The sequence below is a fragment of the Staurois parvus genome, unplaced genomic scaffold, assembly GCF_062004578.1.
Source record: "Staurois parvus isolate SC_StPar_1 unplaced genomic scaffold, SC_StPar_1.0 ptg001037l, whole genome shotgun sequence".
In the NCBI taxonomy this organism is placed as follows: domain Eukaryota; kingdom Metazoa; phylum Chordata; class Amphibia; order Anura; family Ranidae; genus Staurois; species Staurois parvus.
The window spans coordinates 1079555-1106298 of record NW_028318833.1 but is presented as its reverse complement, the minus strand read 5'-3'; the positions used below and the strand labels follow the sequence as shown (position 1 = coordinate 1106298).

The following is a 26744-nucleotide window of genomic DNA, read 5'->3' as shown; positions in this document are numbered from 1 at the left end:
GCAGAAGATTACCTGTACTGCCAACTACGGGGGAACAGATGGTGCAGGGTCGAACACCCCCTGTTCGGTTCGTTGTCAAACATTCGAACCTAACAAAAGTTTGACTGCGAACTTCAAATAGAAGGGACAATTCACTAAGCGGTATCTTACCACATCTGAGTATGTGGTAAGATACCACACAGCTACAAAGAATTGGTGAAATTGCCAGGCAAAAAAAAAAATGTGTGGCGGTCCCCACCATCCATGCCAAGCCCTTCAGGTCTGGTATAGATTTTGAGGGGAACCCCCACGCCAAAATTGTTTTAAAAATGGTGAGGGCCCCCCCAAAAAATACATACCAGACCCTTATCTGAACATGCAGCCCCCCCCCCCCCCCAAGCACCTTGTCACCATGTTGATGGGTTGAAGGGCCTCTTCCCCACAACCGTGGCCTGTGGTTGTGGGGGTCTTTGGGTGGGGAGATTATCATAATCTGAAAGCCCCCTTTTACAAGGGGGGCCCCAGATCCCACCCCCTCCCATGTGAATAAGATTGGGGTACATGGTACCATTACCCATTCATGACAAAAAAAATGTGTAGTGGAAAAAATGACAGGAGGCAAGTCCTTTATTAAAAATAAAAATAAAGCAAATTTCCCCCCAAATTGGATCCAACGTCAATCACGATGTCCACTGCCGCTGCTACCCGGAAAAAGAAAAAAAAATGCTCTGCTATGGATGCTGGTTTCCGCTGTCTGACAGCTGTGCCAGGATGACAGTTCTTAAATACAGTGATGACATCACAAGGGGGCAGGTCACCCCACCCCCTTGTGATGTCATGATGCACCTTTGGTCAGGTGCATTTCTTTGGCCGATCACAATGCAAAACAAGGGTGCAGCGCGTAGTGGGGCGCAGCGGGTGAACAACCCGACGAACATCCTTACCATTTGTGTGTTCACTGAACACACAAACGGCCGATGTTCGAGACGAACTTATGTTTCACTCGAACATCTAGCCAAACATTAGTGCAGGTGTCCCTGGGCCCATGAAGGCTTTTTAGCAGAGAAGATTGACACTTTAAACAGTCTGTCTGTGACTGCAATAATGTTTCCCGGTTTGGACCTGCTTATTTCCATATATTATATACTTAAATAAACAAGTCTTTTTCTATTTCTCTTTAAATTGTCTCTTTCTGGTTGAGAAGCCTGGCATACAGGCTAGTGTAGAGAAATCTATAAGCCTGTATGTGCATCAGTGCTGAATGGCTGCTTCTGAAGGGAACCCTCTTTGAATTGGTAATGGGGTCTTTTGCGACATCTACTAAATCTCTGAAAGTGCAGAAAAAATATATTATGGTGGTGATAAGTTCTTTTAAGGTCTTCTTCAGAAGTAATAGAAAACTACCTGAGTCAGCAGGTTGTGGTAGACGGTATGGAAGATGCCTGTATTGATCCAGATTTTCTTCAGGTAATTTGTTTTCAGATGGTCCACCTAAGAAAAACAAACATTTCACTACAATTTAACTTTTCACTGATAAAGCTTGAGCTGAACACATACATTGTAGCCTGTACGATCAACCTAGCCCCTTCCCACCCAGCCCCAGCATTCCTTTAATAGGGTCTGCCCCCCGGAGACAGGAAGGATAGGATCATGTGACCATTGCTATTGGCCGTCATAATGGTCACATGATCTTGCCGACTCCCAATAATTAATATGGACCAAAAGCTGTCTTTGACAGCTCTGTCACTGTGCTGGGAGGGATCAGTGAGCATGCTCTCAGCGCAGAACGGCTCTGCTGCCCATGGAGGCATATGTGTGCCATGTGAGCGATAAAGCTCATCCTCTTTCCTGCAGCGCATATGTGTTATCTGGGTAGCAAGAGATCAGATTTACTGTAATACTACGGTCTGCCTGATTGTAAATACATTGAATGGACTGATGGGCCGTCATTCCAAAAAGCTGTCGGCAGACGTAAATGTTATTGTAGAGAGATTGTACAATCAGATTTTTTTTTCTTCAGGATATTTTGATAGCCATTATGAAAGGCAATCTATTGAAATTGTGTACTTTTCCTTTTACTGCACAGTTGAGTAATGAAAATCCGACAAATCCAAAAGCCAAAATGGAATGATAGTTCTTCTAATCGTCAAATACAAAAAAAACTAAACAGAGATATTTAGTAGAGATGAGTGACCTACTCTTTGATACACTTAAAAAAAAATCAAACCTCTGAAATTCAGAATTTTCAGACTAGATGTCCCATTGAAATCAATGAAAATGCAAACCAGGCTCCAAAATATGTGACTTGCTGAACAGAAAATTATAAAAATTGTTTAGATTGATTTTGGAAAACCTTCCTGATATGATATTGGGACCAAAAATCTGGCTGAGCTACTTCCTTTGAAAAAAAACCAACCAGGGATACTAAAATAGAATGGTGGGACCTGGTGGCACTGGCAGTCAAGGTAAGGGAGATCAGCCAACAGCAGGAGCAGCAAAAGGTGTGAAAAAGCCTTTGGTCCTTCCCCCAGAAGATTTTGGGGAATTCACATTTCTTAAATTCAGATTCAACTTGGAAATGAAAAGTCAGTCTAAATCTAAATCTCTAATTTCATATATATATATATATATATATATATTTATATATATACCAACAAGGTTTCCTTGGAACGCCAGTGTTCCTTCAGAGGTTCCTAGGGGTTCCTTGAGCAATGAACCTCAGAATCTCTTCTACAAAAGTTTTTGTTATGATTCAGTTGTACAGACAAAGACAGTTACGGAACAGGTTAGGTAAGTGCAAAATAAAAAAAAATGCACAAATGAACAAGGCTGAAGACCACACAGTATAAAAGGTTAAGGGTCATGTAAATGTTAGTAAAATAGAAATATATTATAACATGTCAAGTCATACATTCAAAAAGGCATGGGAATATCGTGCGTAGAGCATGGCATGTAACCACTGGTAAGAAATATAAATTTTGCAACCGTCTGAACGAGGCCAGTGCCTGGCGGCTTAATAATCTTATCAATTGGCTGGAAGATGAGGAAAGAAAAGAACTAGAAAAGGAAAAGTTAGAGCAAGAGAAGGAGAAAAGAGGGGTAAAAGGAAGGGAGTCCCACAGGTCAGTGATGCAGGACTGTTCGATCGACAGAAGGGCATTGTTAAACCAAGATGGCTGGGCATGGGTTGCCAACCCCGAAGAAATTTCTCATGACTATCGAATAGTATGACCATTAATTTGTCATTGATCATAACGTTATTCATTCGGTGTTTGACATCCTTGAAATTTAGGGTTGAGGTTTTCTATTCTTTTGGTTGCAGTAAAAAGATGTGATGCCAATTGTCGCTCAGGGTGAAGTAACTCTTCAGTTGGTTTAAAGAGGAGGGCTTCATATGGATTTTGTTTGAGATCAGCATGAAGCAAAGTATGAAGAAGTGCATAAACCTTGACGCAAGGTCTGCATGCCTTAGGGCAAGACCACCAAACGTGTGTCATTGTTCCTACCTGTGAAACAGGTTGGTGGATAAGAGGGCATAAAGTTAGCCGAACCTAGCCGGTGCATAATACCACCGATACAAGATTTTGTAGGCATTCTTGAACCTCAGAATCTTATCTTCTCAGGAAGGTAAACACTGACAACAATGTTCTTTTAGCTGTTTGGAAGGGGAGATTTCACCCAGTGACCTCAAATGTAAGGAGAATTCTACACAGTGACTATAATGCTAATGGAGCGCAAGATGTAGCTATAGTAATTATTACCAGGGGTTACCTAAGATGGGAACATTATTTCAAGGATTCCTTTGTGTTAAAAAGCTTGAGAAAGGCTTCTCTAAGAGGTAACAAAAGAGGGTGTGAAGAGCAGAATCTCCCCTGGATCCTGCTTCTAGAAAGATTTTGTCATCAAAGAGCTTACAATCTAATGCCTCTGTCATGGCTCCTACAGACACATACTGGAGGAGTGAACTGGAGCACATGGAATAAATCCACACATTCCTAGGAATCATATGCAAATCTCATACAGATGGAGTCCTGGGTAGGGACAGAACCAGGGACGGACAGACCATTCGGGCTCTCGGGCACTGCCCGAGGGCCCGGGGTCAGTAGGGGGCCCCACGAGATGCCCCTGGAATCTTTCATAGTCTTTTTCATAGGTTTTTTTGGGTGTGGTTTGAATGTGGGTGAGGACACAGGGGCCCCATGATCCCCTATTGCCCGGGGGCCCCATGAGTTGTCAGTCCGCCCCTGGACAGAACCCAGGAACACAGGTTTGTAAAGCGTTATTGTAATCACGTAGTTTATGTGACAAATATGAAACATTAGTACACCATGTAACCAGCTGAAGATGTTTATTCTCACCTCGGAAGCTCGTAGATCCTCGGCCAAGGCCGCTGTCCTGTGGAATGTCGGATTTTTCTTCTATTTTTTTGAATAAGAAGAGATCCAAGATATAGTCCTTAATTTTGGGCTGGTCCTTTATAATCCGATTCCTCTCCTCATCACTGCTGTCCACCATGTCTACAATTAACACAATCGGTTTCTTCTTCCCTGTATTGAGAACAGAATTTAATAATTCCACAAATAAACAAAAACACATCTCTGTACAGTGTCCTATCACTTACCAAAGCTTGCGAGAGCTTTTTTTCTTTCTGAAGGAGAAAGGACAGTTTTCCATTTATGTTCGGTGAGGATGTAGAGGCAGAATGTAGATTCAGAAATGGCCTTGTCAAAATCTTTAGTCTTAATATTAGACACGTTGACATATCTGATTTCCTTTATGTGTTCACCAGCACGCCTTAGCTCCGTGTCTATCCATGCTATTTCACTCTGCTGTACGGAGGTTATAATCCCAACCACGTAGCCTGACTGCCAACAGGATAAAGGAGATTCAGTATTCATACAAAATGGAAAGTATGAAGAGAAATCTATATACACTTGTGGCCAAAAGTATGAGATTACATGATCCTCATACCTAGATGGGGAAAATTATATGGACACCCTCTAAAAGTTTGAGGTCAGGTGTTTTTAGTGAAGGGTACTGTCGATGCTACGCCATACAAAGACATTGTAGACAATTGTGCTCTTCTAACCTTGTGGTAAGTTTGGTGAAGACCTCTTTTTGCTGTAGCATGACTGTGTAAAAAGCCAGCTCCATAGAGGCATGGTTTGACCAGTGTGCCATTGAGGAACTTGAATGTTCTTCACAGAACCCTGACCTCCACCCTACTGAACACCTTTGGGATGACTTGAACCCAATTGTGAGCCAAGTCTTCTCATCCAACATCAATACCTAATCTCACAAATTATCTTTTGGCTGAATGGGCCCATATTCCTGTTATAACCTTGCTGGAAAAACAAGGACAAATAGAATTCAGCCTCTCTTTTTTTTATAAGTACTACTTTATTAAATTGTATTGTAATTGTACCATCTGCCCACGCACTGTAAAACATTGTGCAAACTGTTGGCGCTATATAAATCCTGAACAATAATGATAAAATGTAGCACTACCCCCTTAATAGTTGATGAAGATTTGGGTCCCCCTATAGTCCTGCACAGCCAGGCAACACACGTTTCCTGCCAGACTTGCACTTCAGAGACAGTTAACAGTCTTTGAACTTGTTTTTTTTAATTTCATTAGGGTGTTGAACTTGGATGATGGGGATGAGGGATACAGTGTATAAAAAAAGTCTACACACCCCTATTAAAATGTCAGGTTTCTGTGATGTAAAAAATTAGACAAAGATAAATAATTTCATAACTTTTTGCACCTTTAATGTGACCTATAAACTGTACAACTCAGTTGAACAAAAAAACTGAAATCTTTCAGGTGAGGGGAATTAAAGATAAAGAACTAAAATAATCTGGTTGCATAAGTACTCAGTCTTTTTGGGTAGGAGTCTATCAGCATGGCACATCCTGACTTGGCAATATTTGCCCGCTCTTCCTGGCAAAAACACAACAAATCTGTCAGATTGCATCTCCGCGAGTGCATCTCCTGTGTACAGCCCTCTTCAGATCTCCCAACAGAATTTCAATCAAATTCAGGTCTGGGCTCTGGCTGGGCCATTCCAAAACTTAAATCTTCTTCTGATAAACCCATTCCTTTGTTGATTTGGATGTATGCTTTGGGTCATTGTCATGCTGAAAGATGAAGTTCCTCTTCATGTTCAGCTTTCGAGAAGAAGCCTGAAGGTTTTGTGCCAATATTGACCAGTATTTGGAACTGTTCATAATTCCCTCTACCTGGACTAAGGCCCCAGTTCCAGCTGAAGAAAAACCGCCCCAAAGCATGATGCTGCCACCACCATGCTTCACGGTGGGTATGGTGTTCTTTTGGTGATGTGCGGTGTTGTTTTTGAGCCAAACATATCATTTGGAATTATGGCCAAAAAGTTCAACCTTGGTTTCATCAGACCATACCACATGTTCCCTCATGCTTTTGGGAGACTTCAGATGTGTGTTTGCAAAATTGAATTGGCTTGGATGTTTTGCTTCATAAGAAAAGGCTTCAGTCTTGCCACTCTACCCCATAGCCCAGACATATGAAGAATATGAGAGATTGCTGTCACATGGACCACACAGCCAGTACTTGCCAGCTATTCCTGCAGCTCCTTTAATGTTGCTGTAGGCCTCTTGGCCGCCTCCCACACCAGTTTACTTCTTGTCTTTTCATCAATTTTGGAGGGACGTCCAGTTCTTGGTAATGCCACTGTTGCGTCATATTTCTTCCACTTGATGACTATGGACTGCGATCCATAGTATAATGCCTTGGAAATTCTTTTGTACGCTTCTTCTGACTGATACCTTTTACCAATGAGATCCCTCTGATGCTTTGGAAGCTCTCTGCGGACCATGGCTTTTGCTGTAGGATGCGACTAAGAAAATGTCAGGAAAGACCAAATAGAACAGCTGAACTTTATTTGGGGTAATCAGATGCACTTTAAATGATGGCAGGCGTGTACTGACTCCTATTTAACATGATTTTGAATGTGATTGCTTAATTATGAACATAGCTACATCCCCAGTTATAAGAGGGTGTGCACACTTATGCAACTACATTATTTTAGTTTTTTAGGTTTACTCCCCCCCCCCTAAAATATTTCAGTTTGTTTTTCAATTGAGTTGTACAGTTCATAGATCACATTAAAGGTGGAAAACATTCTGAAATGATTTATCTTTGTCTCAATTTTTTACATCACAGAAACCTGACATTTTACCAGGGGTGTGTAGACTTTTTATATCCACTGTACATGGGATGCCTAAAGAACTGTTAAACTGAGGACTTCCTGAAAGTATATACAAGTACTCAGAAGGGTTTTATCTTCCTAGAGAGCTCTCCAGCCTCTCCTGCTGTAGGAATCCCTGGACAAGGGGATCTAGAGTCTGACATTTACAGTCCAGTGGGTTTCCCACCCAAATGCCCTCTCCCCTACTCCAGTCCAGGGGGTGTAGGGGTACTCACTGTTCCTCTTCTGTAGGCTGTAGGTTGGCAGCTGCCTTCAGGCCTTCTGCTGGACTGGTTCGTCCCATAGCTCCACAGATGGTCCTCTCTCAAGAGACCAATGAGGTTCAACTTTCCCTCTGTCAAGGCTCCCCTGGAGGCAGACCCCTTCTCTGGGCTCCCTCTCAGGCTCCACATTCCAGCTCCTGCTGTCACATCTTCCACCTGAACTCCCCCTCCTACTGAGCAGGCTCAGCTATCCTTAAAGGCTGTTCCCACCCCTTGCCAAGCCCCAGCTTGGGGATTGGTTAAGATCCTTTAGGCATATAGACCAGTCACTCCTCACCCCCACCCACTGAGTCCTCAAGATTTCTCCAAGTCTCTAGGTCAGAGGGATGTTTCAGAGAGTTGATCTTCGGAGTATCTCAGCCCTGAACAAAATTTGACCCCTCTGACTATCTTCCTGCTGCTATTTAGTCTCCTACTAAAACATAAATCAACTAGCTCCCCCTAGCTTCCATAGGAGGGTGATACAAATAAATACAACCTAATGGGAGCATGATAAACACGCTGGATTCAACTCTATGAATATACTGTACAGAAAAGTAAAATCTAAAGAATGAATAACAATTATGTAAATTATAAAATGAAAATAACACTTGCTTACCGATTTTCCTTTCTTCTTCTCTGTTAAACAGAATAAAAGACAAGATAAGAATGAGATAGAACTAGAAGGGAAGTGAAGGGCAGAGAGCAGATTGGGGTACATGGTAGACACAGGTGTCTGATGAGCAGGAATAGTAAATTCACTTTTAGACACATTGGGGGTTATTTACTAAAACTGGAGGGTTCAACATCTGGTGCAGCTCTGCATAGAAAACCAATCAGCTTCCAGGTTTTCATTGTCAAAGCTTAATTAAACAAGCTGGAGTTAGAAGCTGATTGGCTCCCATGCATTGCTGCACCAGAATAGGAGTGCTCCAACTTCATTTATTTATTTGTTCATTTATTTACTGTTTATTAACTGTTTTGCATGCACACATACATCCTTAGGCATGTAATATGGCTAGCATGAAAAACTTTTTCTGGAGCATACAGCCAGCCATAGAAGTGAATGATTGTAGGCCCCTAAACTTGTGTGAACACCAATGTTTTGTTGTAGATACAATGTATTTTCTCGAACATGGACGTATCATGGAAGTGCAACCATGCACTTCTATGGCCAGCTTTCTCCACCCTTTGGCTTCCCTAACATGGTTAAAAGCTTAGTTTTTTATTTATTTTAATGCCTAAAAACATCCGTGTGCATTAAGTCTAGGTTCACACCTTATGAGGTGCAGGAAACACCAACAATCCCTGTGCATTTTTGGCACCGCAATGCAAACTCAATGCCCTTGTGATCTGTTGCAGCTGTCAACACAAAAGCTAACAACACCCCAAACACAAGTCGCAGATGTAGTGCGTTTGCCTGCACTGGTACAAAATGACCATGCAATCCAGTTGCTGTGCGTCTCCAAAAAAGGTGCATTTTGGTCTTTGGTGTGATGCGGTGCGATTTGAGCCCATTCTGAGCAGACCGACTGCGCTGAATCACATATGAATTGCACAGGAATGTGGTTCATATTGTGAACGGAGGCTTAGTCTTGTTTTAACTAATAACATAAAAAGATTTGTTTTACAAATAAACAACAGAAAACATAGCACTGACTTGCAACTTTTGAAGTGAAAACAACAGAAGAAAAAGGAGGGAGGTCACTGCCCTAGAGAGGGAGAAGTCACTTGTGTGCTGGGTGGTGTTATGAAATCAGTTAATTGCCTTGTTTCACAACACACATACTTCATTGTGCTGAATTCTTAGTTCAAATATTCTGAGAAGCAAGAAAGAGAGGGAGAGAGGGGGGGGGGGAGAGAGAGAGAGAGAAAAAGAGAGAGAGAGAGAGAGAGAGAGAAGGGGGAGAGAGAGAAGGGGGAGAGGGAGAGAGGGGGGAGAGGGAGAGAGGGAGAGAGGGGGGAGACGAGAGATAGAGAGAGAGCGAGAGCGAGAGAAATGGGGGAGAGGGAGAGAACAAGAGAGAAAGAGAGAACGAGAGAGAAAGAGAGAACAAGAGAGAAAGAGAGAGAAAGAGAGAACGGGAGAGAAAGAGAGAGATAAAGAGAGGGGGGAGAGAGAGAGGGGGGACGAGAGAGAAAGAGAGAATGAGAGAGAAAGAGAGAACAAGAGAGAAAGAGAGAGATAAAGAGAGGGGGGAGAGAGAGGGGGGGGGACGAGAGAGAAAGAGAGAATGAGAGAGAAAGAGAGAACGGGAGAGAAAGAGAGAGATAAAGAGAGGGGGGAGAGAGAGAGGGGGGACGAGAGAGAAAGAGAGAATGAGAGAGAAAGAGAGAACAAGAGAGAAAGAGAGAGATAAAGAGAGGGGGCGAGGAGAGGGGAGAACGAGAGAGAAAGAGAGAACGAGAGAAAGAAAGAAAGAAAGAAAGAAAGAAAGAAAGAAAGAAAGAAAGAAAGAAAGAAAGAAAGAGAGAGAGAAAGAAAGAAAGAAAGAAAGAAAGAAAGAAAGAAAGAAAGAAAGAGAGAGAGAGAGAAAGAAAGAAAGAAAGAAAGAAAGAGAGAAAGAGAAAAAGAAAGAGAGAAGAAAAAGAAAGAGAGAAAGAAAGAAAGAAAAAGAAAGTGAGAAAGAGAGAAAAAGAAAGAAAGAAAGAAAGAAAAGAGAAAAAGAAAGAAAGAAAGAATGCAGTGGTGACCCCTTCCACTTCCCCATACCTGTGTTTTTTGGGTGGAATTCACACCAAAATAATTTCTGGTAGATGGCAGAAAAGCTTGTATGTGTTGACCTGTTTCTCACTAGACACTGCGCATTCTCAAAGAAAGCTTTCACGAAGTGCTGTGCCTAGCTCCAAACATGTCATTATAGAATTTATTCCTGCTGGCTATTCTAATAAAGGAAGAATATTTTGTATCTCAGAGTGCAGCATTTCTGTTCCTGATACAAGCTATTAGAAATGAAAGCTAAAACACATGAACTTACCATAGATTTGGTCCATACGTTGTTTGATTTGACTAATTTTAATTCCCACTTCGGAATCCATCTCTTTTAGAGTCAAATATTTGCCTTCTGAAAAATCGATGCTCTAACTTCTGACTTCCAATTTTCTGCTCTAAATTATTCTTTTAAGGGATGTGTTCCTCTGAAAAGTAGATGCATAAATGTAAAATAGATTTATTATTATTATTATTCATTAGAAAGAAACATTGTACCATTTGTGGAGGTTAGTTTCAGTCACAATAATGAAATAACCACACCAAACACTATATATATTATACTATAGTATAATTTCTTATATTTTAAGATAATGTCATAAGGAACTTGACCTCTAGCTGTAAATACAATCCTTGTGCTGACCACACACGACCACACACCTTACAGACCCATTGTACAATCTCTCTTAGATTTATCAACAACCATGTAGCATGGGGGTCTATCTCAACCATTAATTTAATTTATATCCAATCAGTTAGGCCCTCACTGTGTTGGTAAATCTAAGAGAGATATGTAAATCTGGTGGCCATTTTCAAGCTCAACCTAGCTCCCGAACCCAACCTTTAAACTATATCTTTCCTGTGAGGTTTGCGGTTAGTCCAAGGAGTTATGCTCCAAGTAAATGTATCTTAATCCAAAAATGTTTTTCAGTTTTGATTTGAGTTTTGAGTAGGGAATGCTTAAAATTCCTATTGTTTTTTTGGCCCTATGGACACATGTCTATTGACTTCCTGCCCTGTAGACAACAGAAAGTGAGAAACAAATCTCTTTAAGATGAAGGAAATCCCCAGTTAGATATCATTGGAGCAAATATCCTCATTGGAAGATTTTCCCTCTATTACTGTCTTGGTGACAACTCGAAATTTTGGACTTCCCATCATTTTCAGTCTTGGAAAGAGTGTGCACCAGGAAAAGATAAAGAAAATAAATCTACCAAGAGGGAAACAGAAAACAATAAAAACCTGATGGTCTAACCCTTCACTGCTATATCCAAAATTTGGACTTATTGTGCAGGTAGCAACCTATCACGGGACCATGCTTGGAGTCACTGAGCTCCTGAGAGCGACCCATTCTTTCAATAGAATGTTTGTAGAAGCAGTCTGCATGTCTAGGGGCTTGATTGTATATACCTGCATCCATGGAGGGGATTGGAACACCTGATTCCAATGATATGGAGGGCTGGCACAATACTTTTGGCAATATAGTGTATGTATATTGTGACAGTGTGACGATCTGTCACGATGTGGGAAAGTTATTTCACCCAGGATTCTCAACAAGGCAGGTTGAGGGGCTCCGGGGTAAGTGTTTGATACAGAGGAATGTGTGTTTTCACTTTCCTCATTTGTTTGTAAGGTCCATTTTGGGACCTGGAGCCTGGAGATTTCAAAGCGATTTGGGAGGGATGAAATCTCCAATCCTGGGACCAGGTTTTAGGAATGGCCAGGAGACTGATTGCACAGGTGTGTGCAGGCCTTTTCATAGAGTCAGGACCAGGGTTCTGGGCTACACCCCTGCAGACAGGAGTCAGGAGGGCTCCACCCCGGCAGATGGAGTCAGACGGAGTCAGGAGGGCTCCACGCAGAAGACAGGAGTCAGGAGGGCTCCACCAGGAAGACAGGAGTCAGGAGGTCTCCACCCCGGCAGACAGAGTCAGACGGAGTCAGGAGGGCTCCACCCGGAAGACAGGAGTCAGGAGGGCTCCACCCGGAAGACAGGAGTCAGGAGGTCTTCACCAAGGAGAGGTGGAAGCCAGACTAGCTGTGTACTAGTGGCCAGCTGTGTGCGAGAGCCATATTTTGATAAGAGTCTGTAGGAGACAAACATAAAACTTGTGTACAAGCCAGGAGGCTGAATTTTCATTTGCATGTGTTTGATGGTGGATACCCCTGCATGGGAAGCTTTATGTGACGGGACATTTTCTTTAAATAAAAGTGGGCTAAAAAGCCTTAAAAAAGAAAGCGAGTTGCTGTGTGCGTTTAACAAAGCTCTACCATTTGGAGCGAGTTCCCACATAATTAAACATAAATAATCTTGTCTATGCTCTGTTTGGAGTCCCTGGATATCATCTGTAAAACTAGATTTAAACATTACCTGTTCTAACAAAGGGTTAAACATTTAGAAACCACATTCCTGTATTGTTTTAAATAGAAAAAGGAGAGGTATACCGAATAACTATGTTAATTGTAAATATACAGTAATGCATAGCACAGGCGGAGAGTGGATGACAATCACAGGAAATAGCGTCATTAGGAGAGCTGTCCGGCCACATTCCTGTAGGTGCTAATAGTTAGGAATGTGATACGAGGGTAACATGGTAACCTGTCTCCTAAATGTACAAACAATGTATACACAATATCAGGTATAGTGCAAGGAGTGGGAGGACTAAGAATTTGAAGGTATTACTGTTGGTTGACTAGCAGTGTAATGTAACCAAAGGGGAGTAAATGGCCAATGTGGGGTTCACTCCAGAATAAAACTCAGGGATTGTGTAAAAGAAAAAATTAAGCAGTGAAAGGAAGAGTTTTTTTGTTCTTTTTAACTGGACAATGATTGGACACAGACCCTGGAATTAAAAAAAACTGGCTCAAGCAGATTTTGTGAAAGTGTCTTGTATTCTGAAAGTGGTAAAGAATGTGACAAATTCACTCCAAATTCACTCCAAATGTGCCGTATAGAACGTGTACTTGAATCTGGCTCATGGCACACCCCTTTTAGAATGCACTTGAGACACTTTCGCAAATTCTGTCTAAACCAATCTTTCTTTGTACGCCAAAAGATAGCTGATCTTAATTAGCCCCACGTTTACATTTGGCACATTCAATGGGATACATTGTGGCACATTTTTAGAACGATCTGAATTTGGCGCACAAGTCGCTTTAGTTACACTTTACCATCATTCAGAAGCTGTGATATTTTAAGGGCTGAAAACCGGTATGATCACTCTTCTTCAATAACATTCTGTAAATATATGACCATAACCTATGCAAAATGCACGATCACTAATAAAATTATACAGGTATATACGCAATATATATATATATATATATATATATAATTTTTATTTCTTACAAAATCCTTTTTTCACCATATTTTCATCCTTCATTCATTCTTCCTTGCCTCTTTTCTGTCACCTTCTCCAGTCTCCATTGGAAGCCCATGTAACTGGGTGACAACCTAGGAGCCCAATTGGACAACTCTGGGAGTACTCTGACCCTATAACAGGAAATGTCTGAACAAGTACCTTCATGGGTCACAAGGTATTATTTTAACCACTTGCTAACCCGCTCACAGTAAATGTACTGCAAGCGGGTGGCAGCTGCAGGCACCACTATGTACTGGTACAACTCTGGAAGGATGCGTACTGGGCACCCCTTTGGGCATGCAGTAGCGCGATTCCATGACCGCTGTGTCCATCGAATTACCGCGATCAACACAATGATTGTTCATAATGACCTCTTGATTAGAATGTCAGCAAAACAGTCATGAATGGCTTCCTTTTTTGCTTAGTATTGTGATGCTGTGATTGGCCCACAGATGTAGCCAATCACAGATCATAATAGTAATCAAGCTGTTATGAATGGAAAGACATTGATGACAGTTAACTATTACTTATAAAAGTTATCATCACTGTTATATGCAATAATAGTGTAAAAATTCCTGATCACACCCCCAAAGTAGTATAGTGTCACTATGGTCATACTGAACTACTCTGATAACAGGATGTAAAAAAAAATAGTTAAAAAACAATGTTAAAAAGAAAAAAAAAGTGTAAAAAAATGCAATTAAAAAAAATATATTTTTTTAAATACTGTCACCAATCATTAACCTTGATCACCACCAGACCAGTGATATCATGGCGCTGTACTGAACTGGTGACAAAAAAAAGGAAACAAAAGTGAAACAAACTTATATAATTTCTTAATTTTCCAAACAATTGTGACAAAAAAAAATACAACTACAGAAAACCTCTTACTAAATACCTAAGATGATCTACTTCCCAAAACGGGGTCATTTGGGGAGTATTTGTACTGTCCTGGCAATTTTAGGGCCTCAAGAAAGGAAATCGCCTGTCAGTATTGATTTTCAAATATACTGATTCTACCATAGTTTGTAGACGATATAACTTTCATACAGACTAAATAATATACACTGATTTGGATTATTCTTACCAAAGAAATGTAGCAGAATACATTTTGGCTTAAATTTATGAAGAAAGATTAATTATTTGCAAAATCTTTTAAGAGAAACTAAGAAAAATGTTTTTTTTAATTACATTTTGTGAATTGTTTTTGTTTATACAGAAAAAAAAAAACAAAAAACAAAAAAAACAGTGGGGATTAAATACCACTAAAAGAAAGCTCTACAGCCCTGGCCAAAAATTTTGAGAATGACACAAATATTAATTTACCTGTAAGGAAATATGTGCAGTCATCATTGCTTTGCACAAAAAGTGATTCACAGGGAAGGATATTGCTGCTATTAAGATTACACCTAAATCCACCATTTATCGGATCATCAAGAACTTCAAGGAGAGATCAATTGTTGTGAAGAAGACTTCAGGGCACCCAAGAAAGTCCAGCAAGTGTCAGGACCCTCTCCTAAAGTGGATTCAGCTGCGGGATTGGGGCATCACCAGTGCAGGGCTTGCTCAGGAATGGCAGCGGGCAGGTGTGATGCATCGGCACGCACAGAGAGGAGAAGACTTTTGGAGGATGGCCTGGTGTCAAGAAGGGCAGCAAAGAAGCCACTTCTCTCCAGGAAAAACAGAAAAAGATCAGGGACAGACTGATATTCTGCAAAAGGTCCAGGGATTGGATTGCTGAGGACTGGGGGTAAGTCATTTTCTCTGATGAATCCCCTTTCCGATTGTTTGGGGCATCCAGAAAAAATCAGAGAAGAAAAGGTGAGTGCTACCATCAGTCTTATGTCATGCCAACAGTAAAGAATCCTGAGACCATTCATGTGTGGGGTTGCTTCTCAGCCAAGGCAATGGGCTCACTCACAGCCATAAATAAAGAATGGTCCAAAAACATCCTCCAAGACCAACTTCTCCCAACCATCCAAGAACAGTTTGGTGAGGAACAATGCCTTTTCCAGCATGATGGGGCCCCTTGCCATAAGGCAAAAGGGATAACTAAGTGGCTAGGGGAGGAAAACATCGGAATGTTGGGTCCATGGCCAGATAACTTCCCAGACCTTAATCCCATTCAGAACTTGTGGTCAATCCTCAAGAGGCGGGTGAACAAAGAAAACCTCACATATTCTAACAAACTCCAAGCATTGATTATGCAAGAATGGGCTGCCATCAGTCAGGATGTGGCCCAGAAGCTGATTGACATGCCAGGGCGAACTGCAGAGGTCTTGTAAAAGAAGGGTCAACACTGCAAATACTGATTCTTTGCATAAACGTAATGCAATTGTCAATAAAAGCCTTTGACACTTATGAAATGCTTGTAATTGTGCTTCAGTATACCATAGTAACATCTGACAAAAAGATCCAAAAACACTGAAGCAGCAGACTTTGTGAAAAATAATATTGTGTCATTCTCAAAACTTTTGACCAGGGCTGTATTTGTGTGAAAACAAATTATAAAAATACTATTTGCGTACATGTTGCATGACCAATGGACAGTTAAAGTAGCACAGTGCTGAATAGCAAAAAAAAAATGCCCTGGTCATGAAGGTGGTAAAACCTTAAAAAAAACAAGTGAGAAAACCGCCTGTTTAACCGCTTCCTGCCCACCCTATAGCAGCATTACTGCTACAGGGCGGCAGGGCTGCGCAAAATCACGTGTATCCACTTGCCTTCCAGAGGATTTCTCCCCTTCCTGACCAGGCCATTTTTTGCGATACGCTGCTGAGTTACTTTAAGTGAGAATTTCGTGGTCATGCAACGCTGCACCCAAATGAAGTTTATGCTCTTTTTTTCCCCACAAATGGCGCTTTCTTTTGGTGGTATGGGATCACCTGTGCGTTTTACATTTTTTGCGCTATAACAAAAATAGACCAACAATTTTGAGAAAAAAAAACTATGTTTTACTTTCTGGTCAGGAAGGGGGGTAAATCCTCTGGAGGGCAAGTGGTCAAAATATTAAAATGGAATTTTGAAATTACATAACATGTTAAATCGACGCTAAATTCTAGTTTAAAAATATATATATTCTATTCAAACATGTATTCCTATCTAAGAAAAAGTTCCTTCTATTGATCTCAGCCTCCAAATCTCCAAATTCTTTTTTTTTATGCTGCTGACATCCTGTTAGAAGGTGGCTGTTTGTGCTCTCCATGCTCCTGCTGTGTTTCGGTATGCAGCCACTCTCTCTCTTGCTCACTCCTGAAATGCACTATGGACTATGGGATTTGTATAGTACAGAGATAAGACCACACCCAACATGCACTGCTGATTTTAGACCAGCCTCTCAACCGGGGTGCCTTGGCAAAATGTCTAAGAATTGCCCAAAATTTGTATACAAGCCAGCGGGTGGAAGAAGCCTGCCTCTTAGTTACACAAAGGCACAGGATTTCATTGTGCACCATTATGACCTTCTAGCCACCGGCATCCTGACCACCAATTACATCATCAGTTCATAAGGAGGATGTCAGCTGCCTGCACATCATCCTAGTTGGCCCCTCCCCTGCCCTCTCCATCAGTGCTGGGGCCACATTAGCTCAGTAAAGGAGAAAAACTGAGGGAGAAGAGAAACATGGGAATACTAGTCAGTACCAGTGTGCAAAAGTGTATTTTCTTTGGAAGAATAAATCACCTCCAATGTTGGGTGTCCTACATGTGTGGATGTTGCAACCTCCGCAACATCTCCAAGATACGCCCGTTCTTACCCTCTGAAACTACAAAGCAACGTATTCCCTCCCTGGTTATCTCTCGCCTTGACTATTGTAACTCTATCCTCGTTGGCTGACCTCATCTCAGGCTATCCCCTCTTCAGTCTATCATGAATGCTGCTGCCAGAATCATCCACCTTACTAACTGTTCCATGTCTGCCATCCCTCTCTGCCAATCCCTCCTCTGGCCTCCATCCCTCTCTGCCAATCCCTCCACTGGCCTCCACCCATCTCTGCCAATCCCTCCACTGGCTTCCACTCAGTGTCCTCCACCCCTCTCTGCCAATCCCTCCTCTGGCCTCCATCCCTCTCTGCCAATCCCTCCACTGGCCTCCATCCCTCTCTGCCAATCCCTCCACTGGCCTCCATCCCTCTCTGCCAATCCCTCCACTGGCCTCCACCCCTCTCTGCCAATCCCCCCACTGGCTTCCCAATGCCCAATGAATAAAATTCAAAACATTAACAATAACATATAAAGCCATTTATAACTCCGCCCCAAATTACATCACCAATCTTGTCCCCAAATATCATCCAATCCGTCCTCTCTGCTCCTCCCACAACCTCCTGCTCCCTAGCTTCCTTGTCTCCTCTTCCCTTGCTCATCTCCAGGACTTCTCCAGAGCTTCCCCCTTCCTTTCTACCCCAATCTATCGGACTATCGTCTACTCTGCCCACTTTTAGGCAATCTCTGAAAACCTATCTCTTCAGGGAAGCCTATGCTGCCTTCAGCTAATAACCGAATCTCTATTCCTCCTATCAGTTCATTCCCCACAGTTATTACCTTTTGTACCACTAGCCCCTCCCTCTTAGATTGTAAGCTCCAAGGAGCAGGGCCCTTCTATCCCTGAACTGTATTGTATTATTTTAAAGGTTGGATTTTTTTTAAAATAACCAACATGTTATACTTACCTGCTCTCTGTAATGGTTTTGCACAGAGCAGCCCCAATTCTCCTCTTCTGGGATCGCCCGCCAGCACTCTTGCCCCCCCCCCCCACTGAGTGCCCTACGGGGGCACTCCTGTGCACTCGCTCCTGAAGTGGTGACAATTGTCAATAAGACACACACAGCTTGGCTCAGCCCTGCCCTCACTCCCACCTCACTGGCTTTGATTAACATTGTCTCCCTCTGCTGTGTATGAGCCAATGAGGAGGCAGAGAGCAGAGAGAGCCACTGCTCTCATGAACATTTCTGGATCAAGATTGGGCTCAGGTATGTATAAGAGGGGCTGGTGGGTGAAGCTGCATGCAGAAGGTTTTTTTTACCTTAAAGTGATCCTAAAGCCAGAAGGTTTTTAGAATAGAATAGAATGCATTAAGGTAAAAAATTATTCTAGGTGCAGCTCCCCCCCCTTATACTTACCTGAGCCCCATCTCAATCCAGCATTGTACATGAGAGCAGTGGCTTTCTTGGGTCTCTCTCTCCTCATTGGCTTGCACAGCAGTGGGAGCCATTTGCTCCTGTTGCTGTCAATCACAGCCAGTGAGTGAATGAAGAGAGAGCAGGGGGCAGGCCAAGCTACGCTCGGTATGTGAATGGACAATGTCAGAAGCGAGCCTGCTCGAGTGCCCCATAGCAAGCGTGCAAGTGGGGGCACTTGGCAGGGCAAAGGAACCAGGACTGCCAACGGGGGACTCAAAAAAAGAATTCCCAGTATCTATACCGCCATTTGTAAACGCTATAACTTTCACGTAAACCAATTAATTTACACGTATCGGGATTTTTTTTTAGCAAAGACATGTCGCAGAATATATTTTTATGCTGAAATTTGATTTTTTAAATTTTTTTACTGGACATGTTTAATAGCAAAAAGTCCAAAATATTGTTTTTTCTCCAAATTGTCGGTCTTTTTTTGTTTATAGTGCACAAAAATTAAAAAAACGCAGAGGCAATCAAATACCACCGAAAGGTAGCTCTATTTGTGGGGAAAAAAGGACATAAATGTAATTTGGGTGCAGCGTTGCATGACTGCGCAACTGTCAGGTAAAATAATGCAGCGCTTTATCGTAAACAATAGCCTGGTCAGGAGGGGGGGGGGGGAATCCTCTGGAGGGCCATCAGCTTAGATATAACCAGTAATGGTGGGCCTAGAAGTATTGCTCTCACTCCGTCTCGTAGAATTTCCGATTTTATATGACGGCGTACCTGACACATATTTAACATATTTAAAATGAGTTTATTGACGGTGCTGGTAGACAAGATTATAACCAACAAGATCACTAATACCATCTAATTTTCCCCATGGATTCACCATCTCATTGGCCAAACCCCAGAGATGTGGCTCCATCGCCTTTAAGTGAGCTAATGAGCGACTTCAGTAAGGGAAGCGATTCTTCACACTGGGTTCTGGGTGATTCTGCTGTAGGCCACCTGTCAGCAGTTTAAGAATCGCCCTTCTGACCCCATCTGTAGAGATAACATCGCCTATAGTCTGGTGTCACTTACTTCAATAAGATCTCTAGGACTTGCAGATGTCATACCATGAATGGAGGGATGGTGTTCGGGGTGCTGTATCCAGGTGTTCCCTTCAGAAATGATCTTTGATATCCGAAAACTGGGTCTGCTGCTGGTCTTATTTGCTGCCTTTGACTCTTCATCTATTCCTTTGATAGTGTTTCATGAAGTCACATTTTGTCTCTCCTGGTCCTCTGGTTTGTTATTCCTCAGTGCATATAGAAGGGAATGTCACATCCTAATATCACCATGAAACCAAGAAGGAAGATCAGCATTCACATTCCTTCTTAAGCCTTCTTTTGTGGATCAGGATAAATCACGTAACCCCTTATTTTCCAGCCAGAGAAGCTGAGTTGGGCGTTTCAGCTGTTCAGAATTCTTTTCTACCTTGGGAGGGATCTGAGCGACCTTTGCTACCTGCCAAAGAGAGTCTGACATGTTTACATTTCCCTCTCACACCCATGTTCAAAGTCCAATGTACAATGATAGTGGTTGCTGGAGAACCGGTTTTACCAGGGCTTATCAGTGCCTGCACAGGATGACTAACCTGAGTGTTCTCTACCTGAGATTTAATTAGCATTGCTGAATCATTTCTATTATTTGCTCAAGGAAGGAGCTGCCTTTTATATGAACAATTTCCGAGCAAAGTAAAAGACTTGGAGTTTGAGTAGTAAAAGTAGAAGGACTACGTCCAATATTAACCACCAGCTGCCCAAGTTACTTCTGACACTTCTCGCATACATGTAAAAAATAAATAAATAAATAAATAAATAAAATAGATATATATATAATTTTTTATTTATTTTTTGTTACTAGATCATTACTTAGAACCCTGAAACCCTATATATTTTCGGAATGCAAAGGCCCGTAAGAAAAAAAATGTTGGTTGTCCCAATATTTTTGTCACCTGATATTTTTTAATCGCAAATGTTTTTGAAAAAAATAGTCTAGGCTCACACCTATGCAGGTGGCATTTGAGGAGGTTCTGCATTGTGTTTTGCGTTTTTGCACTTGCATTTTTGCCATGTTTTTTCGGCGTCTTTGATGCGTTTTGCAGGGTTTTTTTTCTTGTTGCTAGGCAGATTTTAAACACAAAACACATAAAAAATGCAATACATGCTTTTCTGCAGCATTCCCATTAAAGTCTATAGAACCAAAAACGCAACATTTTGCATTCAAAAGAGTCCCTGACCATTTCCAAAAACACACCGGGTGAAAACACGGAGATGTGTCCCATAGGAAATCATGTTAAATGGACTGTAGTGCGTTTATGTAATACACAGCAGTAAACGCTTAGGTGTGAACCTGGGGTCAGAGTGTAAGGTGAAGAGCCGGCATTTATGACTAAATGGGGAGATAGATAGATAGATAGATAGATAGATAATAGATAGATAGATAATAGATAGATAGATAGATAGATAGATAGATAGATAGATAGATAATAGATAGATAGATAGATAATAGATAGATAGATAGATAGATAGATAGATAGATAGATAGATAATAGATAGATAGATAATAGATAGATAGATAGATAGATAGATAGATAATAGATAGATAGATAGATAGATAGATAGATAGATAATAGATAGATAGATAGATAGATAGATAGATAGATAGATAGATAATAGATAGATAGATAGATAGATAATAGATAGATAGATAGATAGATAATAGATAGATAGATAGATAGATAGATAGATAGATAGATAGATAGATAGATAATAGATAGATAGATAGATAGATAGATAGATAGATAATAGATAGATAGATAGATAGATAGATAGATAGATAGATAGATAGATAGAAAGATAGATAATAGATAGATAGATAATAGATAGATAGATAGATAATAAATAGACAGATAATAGATAGATAGATAATAGATAGATAATAAATAGATAGATAATAGATAGATAGATAGATAGATAGATAGATAGATAGATAATAGATAGATAATAGATAGATAGATAGATAGATAGATAATAGATAGATAGATAGATAGATAGATAATAGATAGATAGATAGATAGATAGATAGATAGATAATAGATAGATAATAGATAGATAGATAGATAGATAGATAATAGATAGATAGATAGATAGATAGATAGATAATAGATAGATAGATAGATAGATAGATAGATAGATAGATAGATAGCTTCCAGCAGTGATTGCATGTACAGGTTGGTTGTACCCTAGTCCATTGATTTATCAACTTGGGTACAATCACCTTGCCCATCCATGGATCGAAATTCTGCTGAACCAGTCAAAGTTCGATCCATGTATGGCTGGCCTAAGACATTGCAAAGAATCAACATTATGGGCAATGATCTCCATTCATTAGTATTCCTGGCCATGATAAATGATCAGCCCACCATACGGAGGAGGCTATAGAAGACATTGCATCATATAGAGAGAAGGGCATCCAATAGCGTGAGTTGTTTTAGGGGCTGATTATCACTCTAATAAGAAATGGTATATGGACCACAATTCAAGAAAAAGCTATTTCTATCAGAGCCTAATAACAGAGACATTTTAATTTCACTTTCTGACCTAGTGACACCCAGGGCGCACAGTGAGCTGAGCTTCCTGTTTTCCCTCTTCAAAGTAAATTCTTCTTATATTAGGATAGAGAAACCATCAGAAGGTTGGTGTTCTTTTTTACCAGCCTCCAGTGGATTTTCCAAAAGAATATATGGAAATGTAAAAGAAAAGAAATTAACATTGTTATATATAAAACTCTATAGCAGGGGTGTAAAACAAAATTTCATCATAGGCTGCATCAGCATTAGGTTGCCTTCAAAGGGCCAGTTGTATTTGTAAGACAATGTATGCAGAGTTCAGGAGTACTGCTACATATAGAGTGCAGGGTTCAGGAGTTCAGAACCCCGCATTCCCTATATCCGCTCTCCCCGGACCCTGCATTCACTATATCCGCTCTCCCCGGACCCCGCATTCACTATATCCGCTCTCCCCGGACCCTGCATTCACTATACCCGCTCTTCCCGGACCCTGCATTCACTATATCTGGTCTCCCCGGACCCTGCATTCACTATATCCGCTCTCCCCGAACCCCGCATTCACTATATCCACTCTCCCCGGACCCCGCATTCCCTATATCCGCTCTCCCCGGACCCTGCATTCACTATATCCGTTCTCCCCGGACCCCGCATTCACTATATCCGCTCTCCCCGAACCCCCCATTCACTATATCCGCTCTCCCCGGACCCCGCATTCACTATATCCGCTCTCCCCGGACCCCGCATTCACTATGTCCGCTCTCCCCGGACCCCGCATTCAATATATCCGTTCTCCCCGGACCCCGCATTCACTATATCCGCTCTCCCCAGACCCCGCATTCACTATATCCGCTCTCCCCGGACCCCGCATTCACTATATCCGCTCTCCCCGAACCCCGCATTCACTATATCCGCTCTCCCCGGACCCCGCATTCACTATGTCCACTCTCCTCGGACCTCGCATTCACTATATCCGCTCTCCCTGGACCCTGCATTCACTATATCCGCTCTCCCCGGACCCCGCATTCACTATATCCGCTCTCCCCGAACCCCACATTCACTATATCCACTCTCCCCGGACCCCGCATTCACTATATCCGCTCTCCCCGGACGCCGCATTCACTATATCCGCTTTCCCCGGACCCCACATTCACTATATCCGCTCTCCCCGGACCCCGCATTCACTATATCCGCTCTCCCGACCCCGCATTCACTATATCTGCTCTCCCCGAACCCCACATTCACTATATCCGGACCCCGCATTCACTATATCCGGTCTCCCCAGACTCCGCATTCACTATATCCGCTCTCCCCGGACCCCGCATTCACTATATCCGCTCTCCCCGGACCCCGCATTCACTATATCCGCTCTCCCCGAACCCCGCATTCACTATATCCGCTCTCCCCGGACCCCGCATTCACTATATCCGGTCTCCCCAGACCCCGCATTCACTATGTCCGCTCTCCCCGGACCCCGCATTCACTATATCTGTTCTCCCCGGACCCCGCATTCACTATATCCGCTCTCCCCGAACCCCGCATTCACTATATCCGCTCTCCCCGGACCCCGCATTCACTATATCCGCTCTCCCCGGACCCCGCATTCACTATATCCGCTCTCCCCGAACCCCACATTCACTATATCCGGACCCCGCATTCACTATATCCGGTCTCCCCAGACTCCGCATTCACTATATCCGCTCTCCTTGGACCCCGCATTCACTATATCCGCTCTCCCTGGACCCTGCATTCACTATATCCGCCCCCCCCTGGACCCCGCATTCACTATATCCGCTCTCCCCGGACCCCGCATTCACTATATCCGCTCTCCCCGGACCCCGCATTCACTATATTCAGTCTCCCCGGACCCCGCATTCACTATATCCGCTCTTCCCGGACCCCGCATTCACTATATCCAGTCTCCCCGGACCCCGCATTCACTATGTCTGCTCTCCCCGGACCCCGCATTCACTATATCCGCTCTCCCCGGACCCCGCATTCACTATATCCGCTCTCCCCGAACCCCGCATTCACTATATCCACTCTCCCCGGACCCCGCATTCACTATGTCCGCTCTCCCCGGACCCTGCATTCACTATGTCCGCTCTCCCCGGACCCCGCATTCACTATATCCGCTCTCCCCGGACCCTGCATTCACTATATCTGCTCTCCCCGGACCCCGCATTCACTGTATCCGCTCTCCCCGGACCCCGCATTCACTATATCCGCTCTCCCCTGACCCCACATTCACTATATCCGCTCTCCCCGGACCCCGCATTCACTATATCCGCTCTCCCCAGACTCCGCTTTCACTATATCCGCTCTCCCCGGACCCCGCATTCACTATATCCGCTCTCCCCAGACCCTGCATTCACTATATCCGCTCTCCCCAGACCCTGCATTCACTATATCCGCTCTCCCCGGACCCCGCATTCACTATATCTGCTCTCTCCGGACCCCGCATTCACTATATCAGGTCTCTCCGGACCCCACATTCACTACAGTCAGGTCCATAAATATTGGGACATGGACACAATTCTAACATTTTTGGCTCTATACACCACCACAATGGATTTGAAATGAAACAAACAAGATGTGCTTTAACTGCAGACTGTCATCTTTAATTTGAGGGTATTTACATCCAAATCAGGTGAACGGTGTAGGAATTACAACAGTTTGCATATGTGCCTCCCACTTGTTAAGGGACCAAAAGTAATGGGACAGAATAATAATCATAAATCAAACTTTCACTTTTTAATACTTGGTTACAAATCCTTTGCAGTCAATGACAGCCTGAAGTCTGGAATGCATAGACATCACCAGACGCTGGGTTTCATCCCTGGTGATGCTCTGCCAGGCCTCCACTGCAACTGTCTTCAGTTCCTGCTTGTTCTTGGGGCATTTTCCCTTCAGTTTTGTCTTCAACAAGTGAAATGCTCAATCGGATTAAGGTCAGGTGATTGACTTGGCCATTGCAGAACATTCCACTTCTTTGGTTGCTTTTGCAGTCTGCTTTGGGTCATTGTCCATCTGCACTGTGAAGCGTCCAATGAGACGAGAATTTCCAATTCGTGATTTTATTTCATGTAGGACGGAGGGGGTTATCTATGGTCTGGAGTGCGCATGTGGCCTCCAATATGTGGGCAGGACTAAGAGACCACTTTGGAAGCGATTGCGTGAACATGTGCAGAACATTAAAAAATGTTTCCCCAAGCACAATGTGTCTAGGCACTTTTTGACGCATCACAATAAAGATCCCTCCACATTGAAATTTTGGGGGATTGAAAAGTTTAAAGGTCACTGGAGGGGACTCAATAAAGTGCGTTCCCTTAGTCAGGTTGAGTCCAAGTTTATTTATGAGATGCGAATGCAGACCCCGAGGGGTCTAAACGTTGATTTTGACTTGAATTGTTTTTTAACTGATGTTTGATAATGAGTATTGTATATTTGTATATTTTATGGGATTTTAAATATATATTTTAATTTTAGTATCCTGGTACATATTAGTGATTTATTAAATAATAGTGAATATGTTTATGTTGTGAACCTATGGTATGGGTGTCTGTACGGCTGATAGGTTCCCTCCCTAATAGTTTTTATTTTTTATTCATTCTATTAGGGTTTATTAAATGTGGGGTAGAGAATAATTTTAATGAATACTTTTAATAAATTTTATTAATAACATTTTTTTGTAAGATATATATGTATAAGTATTATTTTAGGATTTGAGTGAGTCTTTATATGAGGAATTTTAGTATATATGCTCTATTTAATTTTGTCCACTAGATGGCTCACTTTTATTTGTAAGGGTGCCCTCCACCTAAGAATGCTTTAATTTAATTAAAATATATTTATTAGGAGTAGTATATAATTTGTTTATGTACTCCTATTTTAATTTAATTGTATTCCCCCTGGAGTATTATAGTCATATGCACTTTAGCGTTGATATTATATATTGAGTGTAGGAGAAACTGACTTGAATATGGGTGTCAGAGGTGTTATCCCTCCTTATACAGGTCAGTGTCTGCAAGGATGAGCGGATAATTGGCTCCTTTAAGATGGCCGCCGGAGATCCGCCTCCGGATGATTACTGGTGCAGACTCTCCTATATAAGGAAGTTCTGTCCTTTATGGGCGTTACCCTGATGAAGTCACGTGCCGAGCGTGACGCAACGCGTCGGTACGTGGGGAGGAGCTTCCGTTAACGTGGTGACGTCATTTCCGGCGTGGGGGCCATATTGGATCACCCAGTGAAGTACCCATGCAGTACACCCATAGCATGTGGTAGGAGGCTGGATTGTTTCGTCCTTAATGTGAGTGGAACTCTATTTTCTATTGATTTATCACTGAATAAAACTGGTTGCACTATGGAGGGTCTCTGTTTGTATTTCATTATGACCCTGGGAGGAGCTGGCTGCTAATCTGGTGGAAGCTGGAGGTGGAAGGTGATACCCAGAGAGGAATCCAGTCTGATA

At 42.4% G+C, this 26744-nt stretch overlaps 1 protein-coding gene across 3 annotated transcripts in view; it reads right to left on the bottom strand.

Moving 5' to 3' along the window:
- Positions 1–20177, bottom strand: part of LOC149441011 (uncharacterized) — a 46949-nt gene extending 26772 nt beyond the window's left edge. Inside the window, exons 1-6 of one of the 3 annotated variants that reach the window (XM_089657885.1) lie at positions 19741–20177; positions 10447–10606; positions 8088–8107; positions 4601–4844; positions 4338–4526; positions 1384–1470 (exon numbers count right to left, since the gene is read on the bottom strand). In XM_089657885.1, the coding sequence (XP_089514011.1) occupies positions 1384–1470; positions 4338–4526; positions 4601–4844; positions 8088–8107; positions 10447–10507 (601 nt within the window). In that variant the 5' untranslated portion in view covers positions 10508–10606; positions 19741–20177. The remainder of the gene's footprint in view (positions 1–1383; positions 1471–4337; positions 4527–4600; positions 4845–8087; positions 8108–10446; positions 10607–19740) is intronic. The other 2 variants (XM_089657883.1, XM_089657884.1) reach the window with 2 other exon arrangements.
- Between the last annotated feature and the right edge of the window lie 6567 nt (positions 20178–26744).